The sequence below is a fragment of the Capra hircus genome, chromosome 12, assembly GCF_001704415.2.
Source record: "Capra hircus breed San Clemente chromosome 12, ASM170441v1, whole genome shotgun sequence".
Lineage (NCBI taxonomy): Eukaryota > Metazoa > Chordata > Mammalia > Artiodactyla > Bovidae > Capra > Capra hircus.
The window spans coordinates 35,738,587-35,754,834 of NC_030819.1; the positions used below are offsets into that span (position 1 = coordinate 35,738,587).

At 37.0% G+C, this 16,248-nt stretch overlaps 1 protein-coding gene and 1 pseudogene across 4 annotated transcripts in view; one reads left to right on the forward strand and one right to left on the reverse strand.

Moving 5' to 3' along the window:
- On the forward strand, nucleotides 1,363-2,148 carry LOC102189877 (annotated as a pseudogene).
- Nucleotides 10,494-16,248, reverse strand: part of UCHL3 (ubiquitin C-terminal hydrolase L3) — a 52,843-nt gene continuing 47,088 nt past the window's right edge. For all 4 annotated transcript variants that reach the window (XM_018056500.1, XM_018056502.1, XM_018056501.1 and 1 more), the window contains 2 exons: nucleotides 11,335-11,393; nucleotides 10,494-10,715 (listed from right to left, as the gene is read on the reverse strand). In XM_018056500.1, coding sequence (XP_017911989.1) covers nucleotides 10,632-10,715; nucleotides 11,335-11,393 — 143 coding nt within the window. In that variant the 3' untranslated portion in view covers nucleotides 10,494-10,631. The remainder of the gene's footprint in view (nucleotides 10,716-11,334; nucleotides 11,394-16,248) is intronic.

Sequence of the window (16,248 nt, forward strand, 5' to 3'; positions counted from 1 at the left end):
TTATTTAAATTCTTTGAAAAATTAGATGAATCTGATAATTTATGAAACCAACTTTGAAATTATATTCAATGCAGCCTAATGCACTTGTGGAGTGATGTGATAATAATAGCCACCACTTCTTGTGTGCTGGTCTTTATGTATTATTGATACATAAGTAATTCTCACAAAGAGACAAAAAAAAAAAATTGCATAAAAGTACTCCTACTTAAGATGTTAATAGTTTGCCCAAAACCACTCAGAATCAGAGCCAAGAATCAAACTATGTCTAACACCAAAGTCTGAGCTCTGTTTATGAAGCAATGATATTTAGATAATTGTTAGTGATCCTAATAATGTCTCATTTTAAAAATAGTAGAACCATTGCATTGTATGCCATAACCTCAGTATCTTGCTGTCCATCAAACATTGTGAGAACACTGAAATTCGAAATTATTAGAAAGGGAATTTAGAAAGGAAAGGGTACTAACTGGGCATTAGAGGGGGAAAAAAAATCTCTCTTAAAAAAGTTCCATAAGCTGGGATGTTCAGATCTCTCTGCTCCTCCTCCAACGTTCAGCTCTGCATCTGGGCTCTAGAATCTCCCTTCTCAGTGAGGTCCTCAGACCAGCAACCCAGGTGCTCGTTAGAAACAGACAGTTTCAGAATCTGCACTTTAAGAAGATCTAGGTTCTCATATACTCACTAAAGTCTGAAACGCTCTGCTGGATGATACACGTCTTATCCTCCCCCACCCCTCATCCGTCCCCCAGTCATCCCATTTCTTTGCTGTGTTGTCAGTTTCTCTCTGCTGTTTTTGTTTCCTCGCATAGAAACACTCTTATAAACAACAGCAACAAAAAACAATCCTCTCTGATCCTGCCTGAATCCAGCTATGACCATGTTTTGCTTCTTTTCTCAACCAAGTGCCTTGAAGGTGGTGTCTGTGCCCCCTAAATCCATATTTTCACCCTCTGTTCATATCCCAACCCACTGCAGGATGGTTCAGTTACCTCCTGGATATCACCTGGCATCTACTACATGCGAAGCACTGAACCAGACTCAGGATAAAATGATGTGCAAGAAACACTGTCTTTGCCTTCAAATGAGTATCTTCAAAATTGTTTTGACATAGATCACCACCGACTTCCTAAACTGCCAATTTCAGTAAGCACTTTTCTTTCATTATTTAGGAGACTCCAGTTGTCTTCCTAGGTCAAACATCAAACAGATTTTGTATTTTGTTAAATGCAAAACAATACTACTCCTCTCACTAACTTTTTTAAAGGAAATAGCTATTTTAATCGAAATGTTATCTGTTAACTTATAAGGTGTTTATTTTTATTTTAAAATACATTAATATTCTTAAAATTATTACTTAAATTTATGACTTACAAATCAACAGATGTAACTTATAAAGTTCCTCTGGGCTTTGCACTTTCAGCTCAGAGGAGGCCAAGGTGCAACTTTCTTCAGTAGTCCGGAATCTGGGTTCACCTGACACTAGCCGCCTCTGCCATACTGCCTAAGCATGTGTTAGTCGTGTCCACCTCTTTGCGACCCCATGGACAGTAGCCTGCCAGGCTCCTCTAACCATGGAATTCTCCAAGCAAGAATACCAGAGTGAGTTGCCATTCCTTCTCCAGGGCATCTTCCCGACCCAGGGTTTGAACTTAGGTCTCCTGCATTGCATGCAGATTTTTTTCCAACTGAGCCACCAAGCCCAACAAGGTCAAAGTCGTGTACCTGTGGTATATCGGTGGGGAAGTCGGTGTTGTGTCTGCCCTGGCCCCTTGGGTCTGTTTCCAAAAGAGGTTGATGTTGACACCACCAAGGCAACTGGTGATTGGAAGGGTCTGCAGATTAAAATGAAAATGACGATTCAGAACAGACAGGCCAAGCCTGAGGTGATACCTTCTGCTTCTGCCCTTATCATCAAAACCCTCAAGGAACCGCCAAGAGACAGAAGCAGAAAAACATTAAGCACAGTGGAAACATCACTTTTGATGAGATTATCCACATTGCCCAGCAGATATGGCATCAATCTCTACCCAGAGAACTAAAGAGATCCTGGCAACTGGTCAGACTGTGGGCTGCAATGCTGATGGCTGCCACCCTCACGACGTCATAGATGACATCAACAGTGGTGCGGTGGAGTGCCCAACTGGTTAAGAACTACAAAGAAAAGAAAAATAATAAAGAGTTGACAACCAGTGGATTAAAAAAAAAAAAAAGTCCTCTGGGCTCCTCAAAATTTTTAAGTGTTAAGGCTTCTAAGACAAAAATGTTTGAGAGTAACTGGATCCTGTTTTAGAACCAAGTTAGTTGCTCAAAAAATCCTTAATATCTACATAGCAATCAACTATGGAATTATATTGGAGGGGCATGAATAAACCAGCCTAAGCATTTTCCCTCCTATTTTTATTAATTTAGCTAAAGAAGCCACTTTCTCAAGGCATTCCATGCACAATAAGGAAACACTAGATGACTGCTAGCCTTGGGAAACTAAGAGCCTCCACTGGAATCTTTGTATCAAATGAGATACATGGATTCTGAAAATGGAAAAAAGCAAGGTAAAAACAAAAACAGTAAGGTTAATGGCTTTAAACATTCTATGTTGATTTTGCCCACAAGTCATACTTTGTAAAATTCTTAAATCAGCACTGCTGTACTCTTATCTTGAATATTTCATATGTAGCCGATTATTAAGTCACACCAGAATATAGCTGTGAGAGCAAATATTCACATATTAAAATAAAGAAATATTTAAGGCATGTGTATTTTGTTTATAAAAGAAATCAGTTCTTCATAAGAATGCATCTTTTAAATTACACCCAGACCACAAAATATTCTTTGGTCTCAGTGGTTAAAATAAAAAAAGATGAACAGTGTAACATTCCTATTAACTGTATACACTATTATCAAATGTGTATACTTGTATAGCAGTGGTGGAGGATGGGAGGAATGTCTGCCTTCAAATACTAAGTATGCAGGGCAGAATAAAGAAAAATAACTTTCTACTACTGAACTCTAAGGAAAATTCAAATGCAGTTTTTTGTTCATCTTCTAATACAGGTAAACTCCCAACACACAATGCAACTTTTCAGCAGATAGGTTTTACAACATTTTAAAATAATAGTCTAAATTTACAACTTTTGCATGTGCTTCAAGGCTTTCATGTTTTGTTGTTGCTAAATCATTCAGTCTTATTCGACTCTTTGTGACCCCATGTACTGCAGCATAACAGGCTTCCCTGTCCACCATCTCCTGGAGTTTGCTCAAACTCATGTCCATTGATTCATTGACGCCATCCAACCATCTCATCCTCTGTCGTCCCCTTCTCCTCCTGCCTTCAGTCTTTCCCAGCATCAAGGTCTTTTCCAATGAGTTGGCTCTTTGCATCAGTTGGCCAAACTATTGGAGCTTTAGCTTCAGCATCAGTCCCTCCAATGAGTAGTCAGAATTGATTTCTTTTAGGATTGACTGGTTTGATCTCCTTAAAGTACAAGGGACTCTCAAGAGTCTTCTCCAATACCACAGTTTGAAAGCAATTCTTCAGTGCTCAGCCTTCTTTATGGTCCAATTCTCACATCCATACATAACTATTGGAAAAACCATAGCTTTGACTATACAGACCTTTGTTGGCAAAGAAATGCCTCTGCTTTTTAATGTGCTGTCTAGGTTGGTCATAGCTTTTCTTCCAAGCAGCAGGTGTCTTAATTTCATGGCTGCCGGCACCATCGACAGTGATTTTGGAGCCCAAGAAAAGGAAGTCTGTCACTGTCTCCATTGTTTCCCCATCTATTTGCCGTGAAGTGATGGGACCAAATGCCATGATCTTTGTTTTTTGAATGTTGAATTTTAAGCTAGCTTTTTCACTGTCCTCTTTCACTTTCACCAAGAAGCTCTTTAGTTCTTCTCTTTCTCCCATAAGGGTGGTGTCATCTGCATATCTGAGGTTGTTGATATTTCTCCCGACAATCTTGATTCCAGCTTGTGCTTCATCCAGCCCGGCACTTCACATGATGTACTCTGTATAGAAGTTAAATAAGCAGGGTGACAATATACAGCCTTGACGTACTCCTTTTCCTATTTGGAACCAGTCTGTTGTTCCATTTCCAGTTCTAACTGTTGCTTCTTGACCTGCATATGGATTTCTTAGAAGGCAGGTAAGGTGGGCTGGTATTTCCATCTCTTTAAGAATTTTCCACAGTTTGTTGTGATACACATAAAGGCTTTAGCATAGTCAAGGAAGCAGAATTTTTTCAGAATTCTTTTGCACTTTCTATGGTCCAATGAATGCTGGCAGTTTGATCTCTTTCATGTTTAAGATACAAATAAACTTCAGGCAATTTGTTTTCATCTTGTCCTCACTGAACATGTGCAGGACAGAGCTCCTATCCTTTAGTTCTTAAGGAATAGACTATTATAAATAAATATTAACTATTAAAAATAACTATTATAAACAAACTATTAATAAATGTTATTTAAATACCAACTATGTTTACATGTCATAAAGGCATAATTTCGAATGAACTAAAATGTATCATTTGTATCATTTGAGATTTATTCTTGAACATATGGATTTTTATTTTAATTCAATTACTCATATCTGTTTTATAGATTAGAATGGCTTTACTATATATTTCTATCCATATTAAAATCATAATATTAAATCATTCATCTTGCAAAATAGCTTTTATTATTATGTGCATTTAGTGCCTCTAAATCAAGGATTCCCAAACATGCTATCAGACAGGAAATTAATGTTCAAAACTTATAGCATTTGTTGTCTACAAAGGCTCCTGTATAATATCCAGGCATGGAAGACCTCTTGGAGGAGGGCATGGCAACCCACTCCAGTACTCTTGCCTGGAGAATCCCATGAACAGAGGAGCCTGGTGGTCTATGATCCATAGGGTCGCAAAGAGTCAGACATGACTGAGCAACTTAGAATGTACACATGCAATGCATGTAAGGGGTCAAAATTTGAAATCAAAAGAAACAATGGGGGACTTCCTTGATGGTACAGTGGTTTAAAATCTGCCTTGTAATGCAGGAGACATAGGTTTGATCCCTGGTTGGGGAACTAAGATCCCATATGCTGTTGGGCAACTAGGCCCATACGCCATCACAACTACTAAGCTGGTATGTCACAACTAAGACCTGAATCAGCTAAACAAATAAATATTAAAAAAAAAAAAAAAAGAAACAATGGAAATGACAAAACTTATTTTCTGCTGTCTGAAAACTCAGTATATTCCACATTTGGTTTTTGATAGTAATCTTGTTGAGAGCATAAGGAATCTAAGATTTTACTAGAGAGTTTCATAAGATTAAAACATTACTAACATTTACACATGTACAAGTCCATCTAAATTAGCTCTAAAAATCTTTACAATGATTACACATTTTTCAGAGTGGTTTTACTTTAACTTCAGTCAGGGATTTTCATAATGTGCAGAGAATTTTAGACCAAAGTTAGTTTCCTATTCAAGATATGAATGTGTATGTACATATATACATGCACATATGTGTATATATACATACATATATACACATATATACTTAATTCCCAGATAATTTATATACACCCATGGAAATACACCTATATACATATACATATAAACTTTCCCTAGAAGAAATAACTTCTATGAATAGAAAAGTATTTTTAAAAGTAGTTAAAAGTATTTTTAAAAGTAATTAAACTATGCCTCTTTGCAATTTTCTACAAGCACCAATATATGTCTCTTAAGCCTATAGATACTTCTTTTGAAAACTACAGTAGTAGTTAAACATTAATGGCTAAAAATCTCTTTTAAACTATATTATTTTCATTAAATGAAATAAACAGGTTTGTTGCACACAGCTCAGCTATAACACTTAGCTAACAAGCTCTGTCTGTACACAAATCTAAGATGGAAATTAAATGTAAATCAGATTTGTTTAAATAATTTTTACACTGAATTAAAGATATAATTTAATTACATATAATATATAAGGTTTTCATTTAAGATATAAGGGCTTCCCCTGCGGCTCAGTGGTAAAGAATCCATCTGCAAGGCAGGAGATGCAAAAGACATGAGTTCAATCCCTGGGTCAGGAAGACCCCCTGGAGAAGGAAATAGCAACCCACTCCTGTACTTTTGCTTGGAAATTCCCATGGACAGAAGAGCCTGGGCTAAAGTTTCAATCCTTGGGTCGGGAAGATTCCCTGGAGGAGGGCATGGCAACCCACTGCAGTATTCTTGTCTGGAGAATCCTATGCACGAGGAGCCTGGCGGGCTACAGTCCTTAGGGTCACCAAGAGTCAGACATGACTGAAGCAAATGAGCATGCACACACACAAAGTTTGATTCACCATAGAATACAGATAACTTTCGTTTTAGTCACAAATGAACACAAAATATTAGGAGTTAAACCTTGTAGAGTTCATAAATTTCCTCTGATTCATTAATTTAAAGCAAATCACTATGCCTAGTGAAAGGTGATGTTTAGTCAGCTCTTAAATGTCCACTGAGAAAAACATTTAAAGTTTCATTTTAATCTCACTTCCCCAAAACATATTATGGTCCTTAACAGCAACATGCAGAAATGACTCATAACTAGACATACAGTCAACAGACACATGAAGAGGTGCTCAACATTGCTTATACTGCTGTGCTCAGTCATACCTTACTCTTTGCGACCCAAGGGACTTTAGCCCAGGCTCTTCTGTCCATGGGAATTTCCAAGCAAAAGTACAGGAGTGGGTTGCTATTTCCTTCTCCAGGGGGTCTTCCTGACCCAGGGATTGAACTCACGTCTTTTGCATCTCCTGCACTGGCAGGCTGCTTCTTCACCACTGGGCCACCTGGGAAGCCCAGGGAAATACAAATCTAAACCACGATGAGATGTCACCTCATGTCTGTCAGAGTGGCTACCATCAAAAGAACCACAAATGACCAGTGTTGGTGAGGATGTGGAGAAAAGGAAACCCTCATACACTGTTGGTGGGAATGTAAATTGGTTGTAGTCTGGAAAGTGCATATGGAAAACAGTATGGAGGTTCCTCAAACAACTAAAAATAGAACTGCCATATGATCCAGCAACTCCACTCCTGAACATATAGCTGAAGAAAACAAAAACACTAAGTCAAAAGATAAATGCACCCCGCTATCCATAGCAGCTTTATTTACAGTTGCCAAGATATGGAAACAACCAAAGTGCATATCAACAGATGAATGGATAAAGAAGATGTGGTATCTTTACAATAGAATACTATTCAGCCAAAAAGAATGAGATTTTGCCATCTGCAACAACATGGATGGACCTAGAAGGTATTATGTTTAGTGAAATGTCGGACAGAGAAAAACAAATGTTCTATAACTTATATGTGAAATCTAAAAAAATAAAGCAAAGGAATGAATATAACAAAACAGAAATAGATTCACAAAACCAACTAGTGGTTATCAGTGGGGAGTAGGAGAGGGAAGGGAGGAGGGGCGAGATAGGAATAAGGGATTAAAAGATACAAACTATCATGTATAAAATAAATAAGCTCTAAGGATATACTGTACAGCACATGAAATAGGACAAACATTTTAGGATAACTTTAAATGGAGTGTAATCTATGATTTCGAATCATGCTGTACACCTATAACACACGTGCATGCTCAGTTGCTCAGCTGTGTCCGACTCTGCAGCTCCATGAACTGTAGCCCACCAGGCTCCTCTGTCCACGGGATTTCCCAGGCAAGAAAACGAGAGTGGGGTGCCATTTCCGATTCCAAGGTATCTTCCCAACCCAAGGATCAAACCCATGTTTCTTGCATCTCCTGCATTGGCAGGATCCTTACCACTGAGCCACTTGAGAAGCTCCACACACTTAAAACATACTATAAATCAAATATAACAATAAAAAACATTCAGATTTTTTAGTGTTCAACCTAGAAAACATTGAGAAACTACATACATTCTTGCTAATATGTCATTAAGAACTAAGAAATTATAAAGGAGAAACCCAGCAAGGCAAGAGGCAGAACACTGCTTAGGAATGTTTAAAATATTTAAGATGATATACAAATGTGAGTACCAAATGCAAACAGCATAACAAGAAAAACAGAACACTTGGTTGTTATTGGCATGACAAAACATCATCTCTATATCCTATCCAGTTATAGAAATGTTCCCGATTTTTTCTTCATCCTTACTGCCAACATTTCATTCAGGCCCTCTTCAACATACATGGGTAGTACATTTAATAGACAGGTCCAAAATGACTTATAGTCTATTTTTTTCTAATCTGGTGCTTCCCAAACTTATTATGACTCACTCAGGGATCTTAAAACACTGGTTCTGATTCAGTCTCATAAGTTCCCCAGGTAATGTTGATGTAACCACACTTTGAATAACAAAGATTCCATGTACTCAACAAGCCTATTACTTCAAAAAAAAAAAAAAAAAGGTCTTTTTTTGGTTGTGTCTGGTCTTAGTTGCAGCAGGCAGGATCTTTTACTGCAGCCCACCGACTTCTAATCATGGCACGCAGGCTCAGTAGTTGGGCACCTTGTCTTAGCTGTTTTGTGCCATGTGGGATCATAGTTCCCTGAACAGGGATTGAACCCATGTCTCCTCCATTGCAAGGTGGATTCTTAACCACTGGACCACCAGGGAAGCCCCTATTACTTTTCTAAGTTGTACCATTTGTTTAACATATGTATTGCAAAATCACTACTACCATAGTGTTAGCTAACACCTGCATCAAGTTACTTAAAATTTCCTTTACAATTAATTGGCATATAGTTGGTTTACAATGTTGTATTGGTTTTGCTGTACAGCAAAGTGAACCAATTATATACATATATATATCCACACTTTTTTAGCCCTTTTTTTGGCTGCGCTGTGCAGCATGCAAGATCTTAGTTTCCCAGACCAGAGACTGAACCCTGCCTTGGGAGGGCAAAGTCTTAACCAGTGGACCATCAGGGAAGCCCCTCTGTTTCATAGTTTTAAAACACCACTTATCTCATGTTACAGCCTCAGGAATCCACCCCAACTCAGTGAAGCATGTATAAACATCTACCTTCAACTTTATGGGTTCAGAACCTTATTCTGGATCAATTTGATCTGTTTCCTAACTGCTATTCTCATTCCAGTTCATTTCTGTTTTTGTTTCTGCCGTTTTTGTTTTCGGGGGTAAAATATATATACAATAAAGTAACAATTCAATGAGTTTTGCTAAATGTATATACCAGTGTAACCAATATTCTCCTAAAAAGATGGACCATTACACCAACCCTGTGTGTTGATCTAACTATACAAATACCTTTCCACCTTCCCCCTATCCTTTTAAGTTCCTTATTAAAAACACATCCAAATTTACCCAGATATCTCAATCTAAATTACTACTAATTTTAAGACCCTAGCCATCATCATCTGTCATTGAACTAAAGCAGTGGGCTTCTCACAAGTCTCTCTCCTTTTCTTACCCTCTCCTCTGAATTTATTATCCACAAAGTAATCAATGACCTAAAATTCTAAACCAAATCAGGTCACTTTCCTGTGTAAAACTCTCCAATGCCTTACCTTCACACCTGTGCTACGTCCAAATGGCTTTTCCTGTATTCCTGTATCACTAAACTCTCCAACTCTGACCTCATCTCTTGGATTTCCCCCCTTATTTTCAATGCTCTGGTTATATGAATTTTTTTTTTTTTCCTGGTCCTAAAACCCAGCAAGACTTGCCTGCTTTAGGAACTCTGCAGTAAACAGTCCCTCTTCTCTTCCCCACCATCTTTCTATGACTAGCTATGTTTAGCTGCTCAGATCTCAACTTCAAAGTTACCTTTCACGGAAGCCTTCTCTAACCACAATAACCTAAAGGATTCACTCAATCACTAACACAAATCCAACTTTTTCTGTATAGCTATTATTACTGGTATGCATCTTATTAATGTGCGTGTGTGTGTGTGTGTGTGTGTGTGTGTGTGTAGGTTCAGTCGCAAAGTACTGTCTGACTCTTGACAACCCGATAAACTGTAGCCTGCCAGGCTCCTCTGTCCATGGGATTTTCCAGACAAGAATACTGGAGTGGGCTGCCATTTCCTCCTCCAGTGGATCCTTCCAACACAGGGACTGAATCCGTATCTTTTGCCTGCGTCTCCTGTGTTAGTAGGTGGGTTCTTTACCACTTGAGCCTCCTAGGAAGCCCCATTAATGTGCTTATCATTTGTCTGCTCTCACAGGAACATAAGCTTCATGACTATGGAACTTGCTATAGTGTTCAGTTAACTCCAGCCCCCAGAACAGTATCCAGCTCATTACAAATAGATGATAATGTCTGTTAAATAAATATGTATGTTCGTACTGTGCATATAGAAATTGTGCCTGTGTACCAATAGAGACTCTCCTATGAAATTCAAAGAGAATAAGAAAGACATTGCTAGTCATCCAACAAGGCAAATCCTTCATAAGAAAGAAAGGGAAGAAAAGAACTGCAGCTTTAATTTGGGGCAAAAAATAATATAAAACACAGATTAAGTCAAAGTTTAGTTCACATAAAGTTTAATCTGTCAAGTTAATGAAAATATCAAAATTTGTGAGTTAGTGTCTGGCAGAGGACATTTAATTTTGTTGCAAATAATACAGTATTTGGTGTTTCCATTCTGGATGGGCTATGCTGCAGAAAGAGCAATGGCATTGAATCTCAGTTCATCAGGGTCACGTTCCATAAACTTCTTGCAAACTTCTATGGCATCCTAGAGGGAAAAAGGATACATAATCTTTCAGTTTAAAAACATGTGTTTTACTTACAAATGATAAATAAAATGCTTCATAGCTTCCTAATTCATAGTAATTTTATACTGCAGACTTCTTCTCTCAAATGCAAAATAACTCAGAGGACACCAGAAAAGTGAATAGCTGGTGGCCTAATTTGCTTAGTACAGAAGTATGAGATATGCTAAGTGTTCCTTCTTAAAAGGCTTTTAAGAAGGTTTTAATCTGAAAATTACATGTTTCATAGATTATAAGCCATATAATTTGTTCATAAATTTTAAAATCTTTAAAATCAAGAAACAAATGATGGTACCTTGGATTTAATGAAACATGGAATACGATGTGCAATGCTTTTAATACTACTCTTGTGTTTTTTTTTTTTTTCAAATTTGATACTTGTTTACACCAAGAGTTTTCCAAACCTCTTTCATTGGCTGTAGATTTTTAACACTAGTTCAAATTTTTCTTTTTGGATTTTTTTCCAGAAAGCCAGGACAAGAAGATATACAGAGAAAAGTCACACCAGTTCTCTTTAGAGATGTTTTAAAGATAACAAGAAGATTAATGAACTGAAGGTGGGCCAACAGGTTTTACTGTTACCTCTAATAAAGTTTCATCACTAGTTTCCCCATGGTTAATTGGAAATGGTTTTCGTCCATCTGTGGAAAAATAGACAGGTGAATGGTTAGTTGTTGTATAGGATAATATGCTTTTTAATAATATGAACAATTAATGACATTTATTTCATTTAGAAATTTTTCCAGCTGACCCAGAAATATCCTTTATCCATGCTGTTTTGTTCTATGTGGGATCTAATCAAGAATCACATATTTTATTTAGTTGTCCTATCTCTTTAGTCTCCATTAATTAAGAATGACAGGATAATGTATTAATACTTTCATCTTCCATTTTCCTCTTCCCATAGTGAGGCAAAAGTTAAAAGATAAAATAATATATCCTAGAACAAACCCTTTAAATGTGCTACATATGAATATTTTTAACACTAATGGTTATTTAGAATGTTGCTTACACGTTTGAATGTCTAACTTCATAAACAGATGCTATTAGGAATAAACACTATTGGCTTTTATTTCCTAAAAAGAATACTCAAGACTAATGTCAGCTTTTTAAAATCAGAAATATAAGAAATTTCAGGACTTCCCTGGTGGTCCAGTTCAGGAGGCCTGGGCTCGATCCCTGGTCAGGGAACTAGATCCCACAAGTTGCAACTAAGAGTTCATATGCTGCAACTAAAGATCTGGCATAGCCAAATAAACATTTTTTTAAAAAAGGAAGTATAAAAAATTTCTTTCTTCACTTTAAAGCCTTCTGATAAAGGCTCCTAAGTAAAACTGACATTTATACCAATGAAAGGGAACCACTGCAAGGTTTATATATTACTACTACTAACCATGTACCAAGGTAGGAACACAAAATAACAATCTAAATAACCTAGGATTATTTTATTGAACACCAAGAGTATTATCACCTTGAATAAAGTAGTACTCTTGCAACACTATGAAAAAATGAAAAAGTTCAGAATTACATAAACTCATGCAAACCCAAAGTTAACTGATACTCTATATCCATAATTTCAGATGTTTTATAAGTGGCACTTCAAGTTCAAGCCATAAAACACAATCCCCTCTATAATTTCATGGCTTCTAAACACAATAAAAATTTTTGAATCAATATGCATACAGTGATAGACCTGGACTAAAAGACACTACTTTTAAAGAAAAATATGAATGAAAATGAGCCAAACAAACCAAAAAGCAAAACAGGACAGTTATTAAATTCAGAGAAATAAAAAAGTGAAAAAAAAAAGTACATTAAAAAACATTTCTGTAGTCATAAAAATCTAAACAACTATATACTGTATAACACAGGGATCTATGGTCAATATCTTGTAATAACCTACAATGAAAAATAATCTGAAAAATAATATATGTGTATATGTATAACTGAATCACCTTGCTGTGCATCTGAAATACTGTAAGTCAACTACACTTCAATAAAGTATACATATTAAAAAAAAAGAATCTAAACAACTGTAACAACAGGAAAAAAATAAGTATGTATTTTGTGATTTGGAGATAGAAGTAGGTAAAGAGTGACAAAGGAAATAGATTCTTATCATTGTGGGAGGCCAAGGAATAACAGTTAGATACCCTCCCTCTCCAGCCAGGATGAAATAATGTACTGGACTAGGTTTTCCACTGAAAACAACTAAAGACCTGGACAAAATACCTGAAATGGTTGTTTTATAGACTGGGAAATATGTAACTCAGAACTGTTAGGTAAGCCTAACAGTAATACTAGCTCTCTGCCAGTGCATGAGAGGGAGACCCAAGCAGCCTACAGCCACCTTAATTAGGAGACCAAAGCAAAAGAGGGCAGAGTTTGAGGGGAGCAGAGTTCAAGGAGGCTGAGGCGGTTGGAATCTGCACAATGCCAGGAAGAAGGTAGCTACACTCTTGGGAGAGCTCCGGCTATTTGTCTGGGCCAGGCCAGGATCAGGGGGCCAGGTTGGGGCGGGAAGCAGTGTGTCTGGAACGGAGCTTTAGGCTGAGCAGCCAAGGGCTTGTTTATATATCAGGGAAGGCGTAAGTCAGAAAATACATAAAGGACAATGAGAGCTAGATTTCCCGTTTAGAAAAGGAAGTCACAAATATGGTAACACTAGCAAAAAATGTATAATATTAGCTTAGAATTAGAAATGTAGATGTAAATAAACGCTCTTTAATATAGAGAAACATATAACTGATTGTGTGTCCATGTATATTCTTATTCACACATAGGTGTCTATTTATATAACACATCCAAGTATTTACTAGCTCTGTCCTCTGAGAAAGCCTGAAAGTGACAGCATCTTAACAACGAGCACCCAGATCTTGGTTCTAATCATCATCTTCCAAAAGAAAGAACCAGGGCTCCTTGCAGAAGGCTTAGGCATGGAAAATTAAAGATGAGCCAGGAAATGCTGTTCTACTAGAAAGTCAGAAAGAGCTCAAAGAATGACAGGGACAAATTAAAAGGACATATGCCAGGAACTACTTGAAGCCCTAAGGACAAGGACGGGATAATAAAAGAAACATGAATAACTCAGTCCCTTCCATTAGTTAACCTTACAATTAGGTACAGAATGGACATATTAAAGGCCATCACTACCCTCTGTTACATAATGGTCCTGCAGAGAGTCACCTGTACTGTGTCTATAATCATACAACCTTATTTTAAAAATTAAAGGTACTCAGAAATAATTTTTTCCTTAAAAATCATATGCTGTTCTCTTAACCACTATTTTCTATGAACTAACTCAATACTTCCCTTGTTCAACATTCCTTTTAAATTAGGGATTTGCATCAGGGCTACCACCAATTCCCCTTGCAATGAGTCAGTAACTGTCCATTTTAATTTGTCTTGTATTAATATTTATCCCTATCCTCTATGACATCTCAAAGATTCCCGTTATTCTTTAGAGCCTGGAAATTCTTTTAAACTCATTTAAAGAATGTAATTCCCAAAGGGCTCTAATTCTCTATCAGCCACATTGATCCTTCTTCCTGCTAAAGAATACTTGAACCAAACAAGACCTTAGTAGTTCTGCCTTTCTTTTCTGATGTTCTTACTTCAAGCCAATTTTAAGATCCTTTCATGTTGATCTTGGCATGCTACAAAAGAGAATCATTCCTGCATATGTAGCCAACCCTTGATATATGTCTTTCCTTCCACTGCCCTTTAGCCTCTGAGCTCAGAGAGCCAGCTCATCAGTCAAACTGGGTTTTCAGACAATGTATTCCTTCTCACTGAGATAATCACAGATTTTTTTCTTCTAAGTATCTTTCACTGTTGTTTGTTCTATTAGTAAGCCTCCCATTCTGAAAGTCACCATTACATTTTTATAATCTCTGGTTATGGGTCATATTTATCACTCCTCTGGCCTTTCCTAAATCTATGAGAATGTGTCTGATCAGTCTCAGCACTCTCTTTAGACCTCCACTTCTACCAGTTAGTCTTTAAAAATATATATATAAATATGTATATCTTTATCTTTATTATTTCTTTTGGCTGTGCTGGGTCTTCGCTGCTGTGTTTCTCTAGTGGCAAGTGAGGGCTACTCTCTAGTGGCAGTGCAAAGGTTTCTGTTGTTGAAGAGCAGAGGCTCTAGGATACTAGGCCTTCAGCAGTTGCAGCACATGGGCGCAACAGTTGTGGCTCCCGAGCTTAGGAGCACAGGCTTGATAGCTGGGGTGCGTGGGCTTGGCTGATCTGCGTCATGTGGTATCCTCCCAGATGAGGAATGGAACCTGTGTCTTCTGCATTGGCAGGTGCATTCTTTACCACTGAGACACCAGGGAAGGCGTACTAGTTATTCTTTAAGAGTGGAAACTAGCTTCCAGCAATCAGACATTTGAAATCCCCGATTCCTATTACATCTTATCTTTCTGTAAGTTCCAGAGACTGAATTAAGCATACCTTCTAAATTGCCCCGCAGGTCTCATATACTCCCGTGACAATGACTTCATTTTAGCTTGATTTCCTACTCAAATCACTGTACTACTGTGGATGATCCACGGCTGTACACTTCTTTGCTTTCCTTGTCCCCTTTAACAGAGCCCCTTCTTTTAAATAAAGTATATGATTCTGTTCTGTATTCCAAATATAAAATCCATCTAAATTTTATGGATCACGTTTACAGTCACACTCAGAGTCCTTTCTGAACTTTTCTGTCTTTATATAGGAAAAGGAAATTGTGAAAGTGTAAAGTTAATATTTACCAGCAAACGAGAAGAGAACTAAAAATCATGGTATCTAGAAACTGAAAAGGACATCACTCTTTTGTTTTCTTTATTTAGTCTTTTTTCTAATCTAAGAAGTTTTCATAGAGGGCTCATAAGTACTGCAAGTATTATGAAAGAATCATAACAAGCTTATTCTGCTTGAATGACCCTATTAAAATTAGAAGAATCTCTAAATAGTCCCTGAAGTCGTCCATTGATATTTATACTTTATAAATGCAGGCATAGGCCAATACCAAGTAATTAATCATAGGGACTTTGACACATGCCTGAGGGAACTGTTGCCAGAAAACATAGATTCCTGTAAAGTCTTTTGAAAAATCAGATATGATACAAAAGGATGTTACAAAAGCTTAAACACTAGTGATACTCATCACTAAATATACACAGTAATCATTATGAATAATAAACTATGTTTTAAAACTAGTTTCAGGATCAAGAAACTAATTTTAAATGGTCATCCAAGATGTTGCTGATACCAATTCAAAAATTTAGTAAAGAATTCTGAAGTGATTATAGGAGTTTCTTATAATAATTTTTACTTGCCTGTTTTACAAAGGTGTTTGCAAGCTTTCTTGAATTATATTAACAAGTCACTTGAACAACAAAACATTTTCACTTTTTCTAGTAAGAAATCTTAAGCGGAAAACTGTTATTATGCCAACTCAGTGCTGAAAGGTAATCAATTTAAGTGAACACAATAAATATCAAC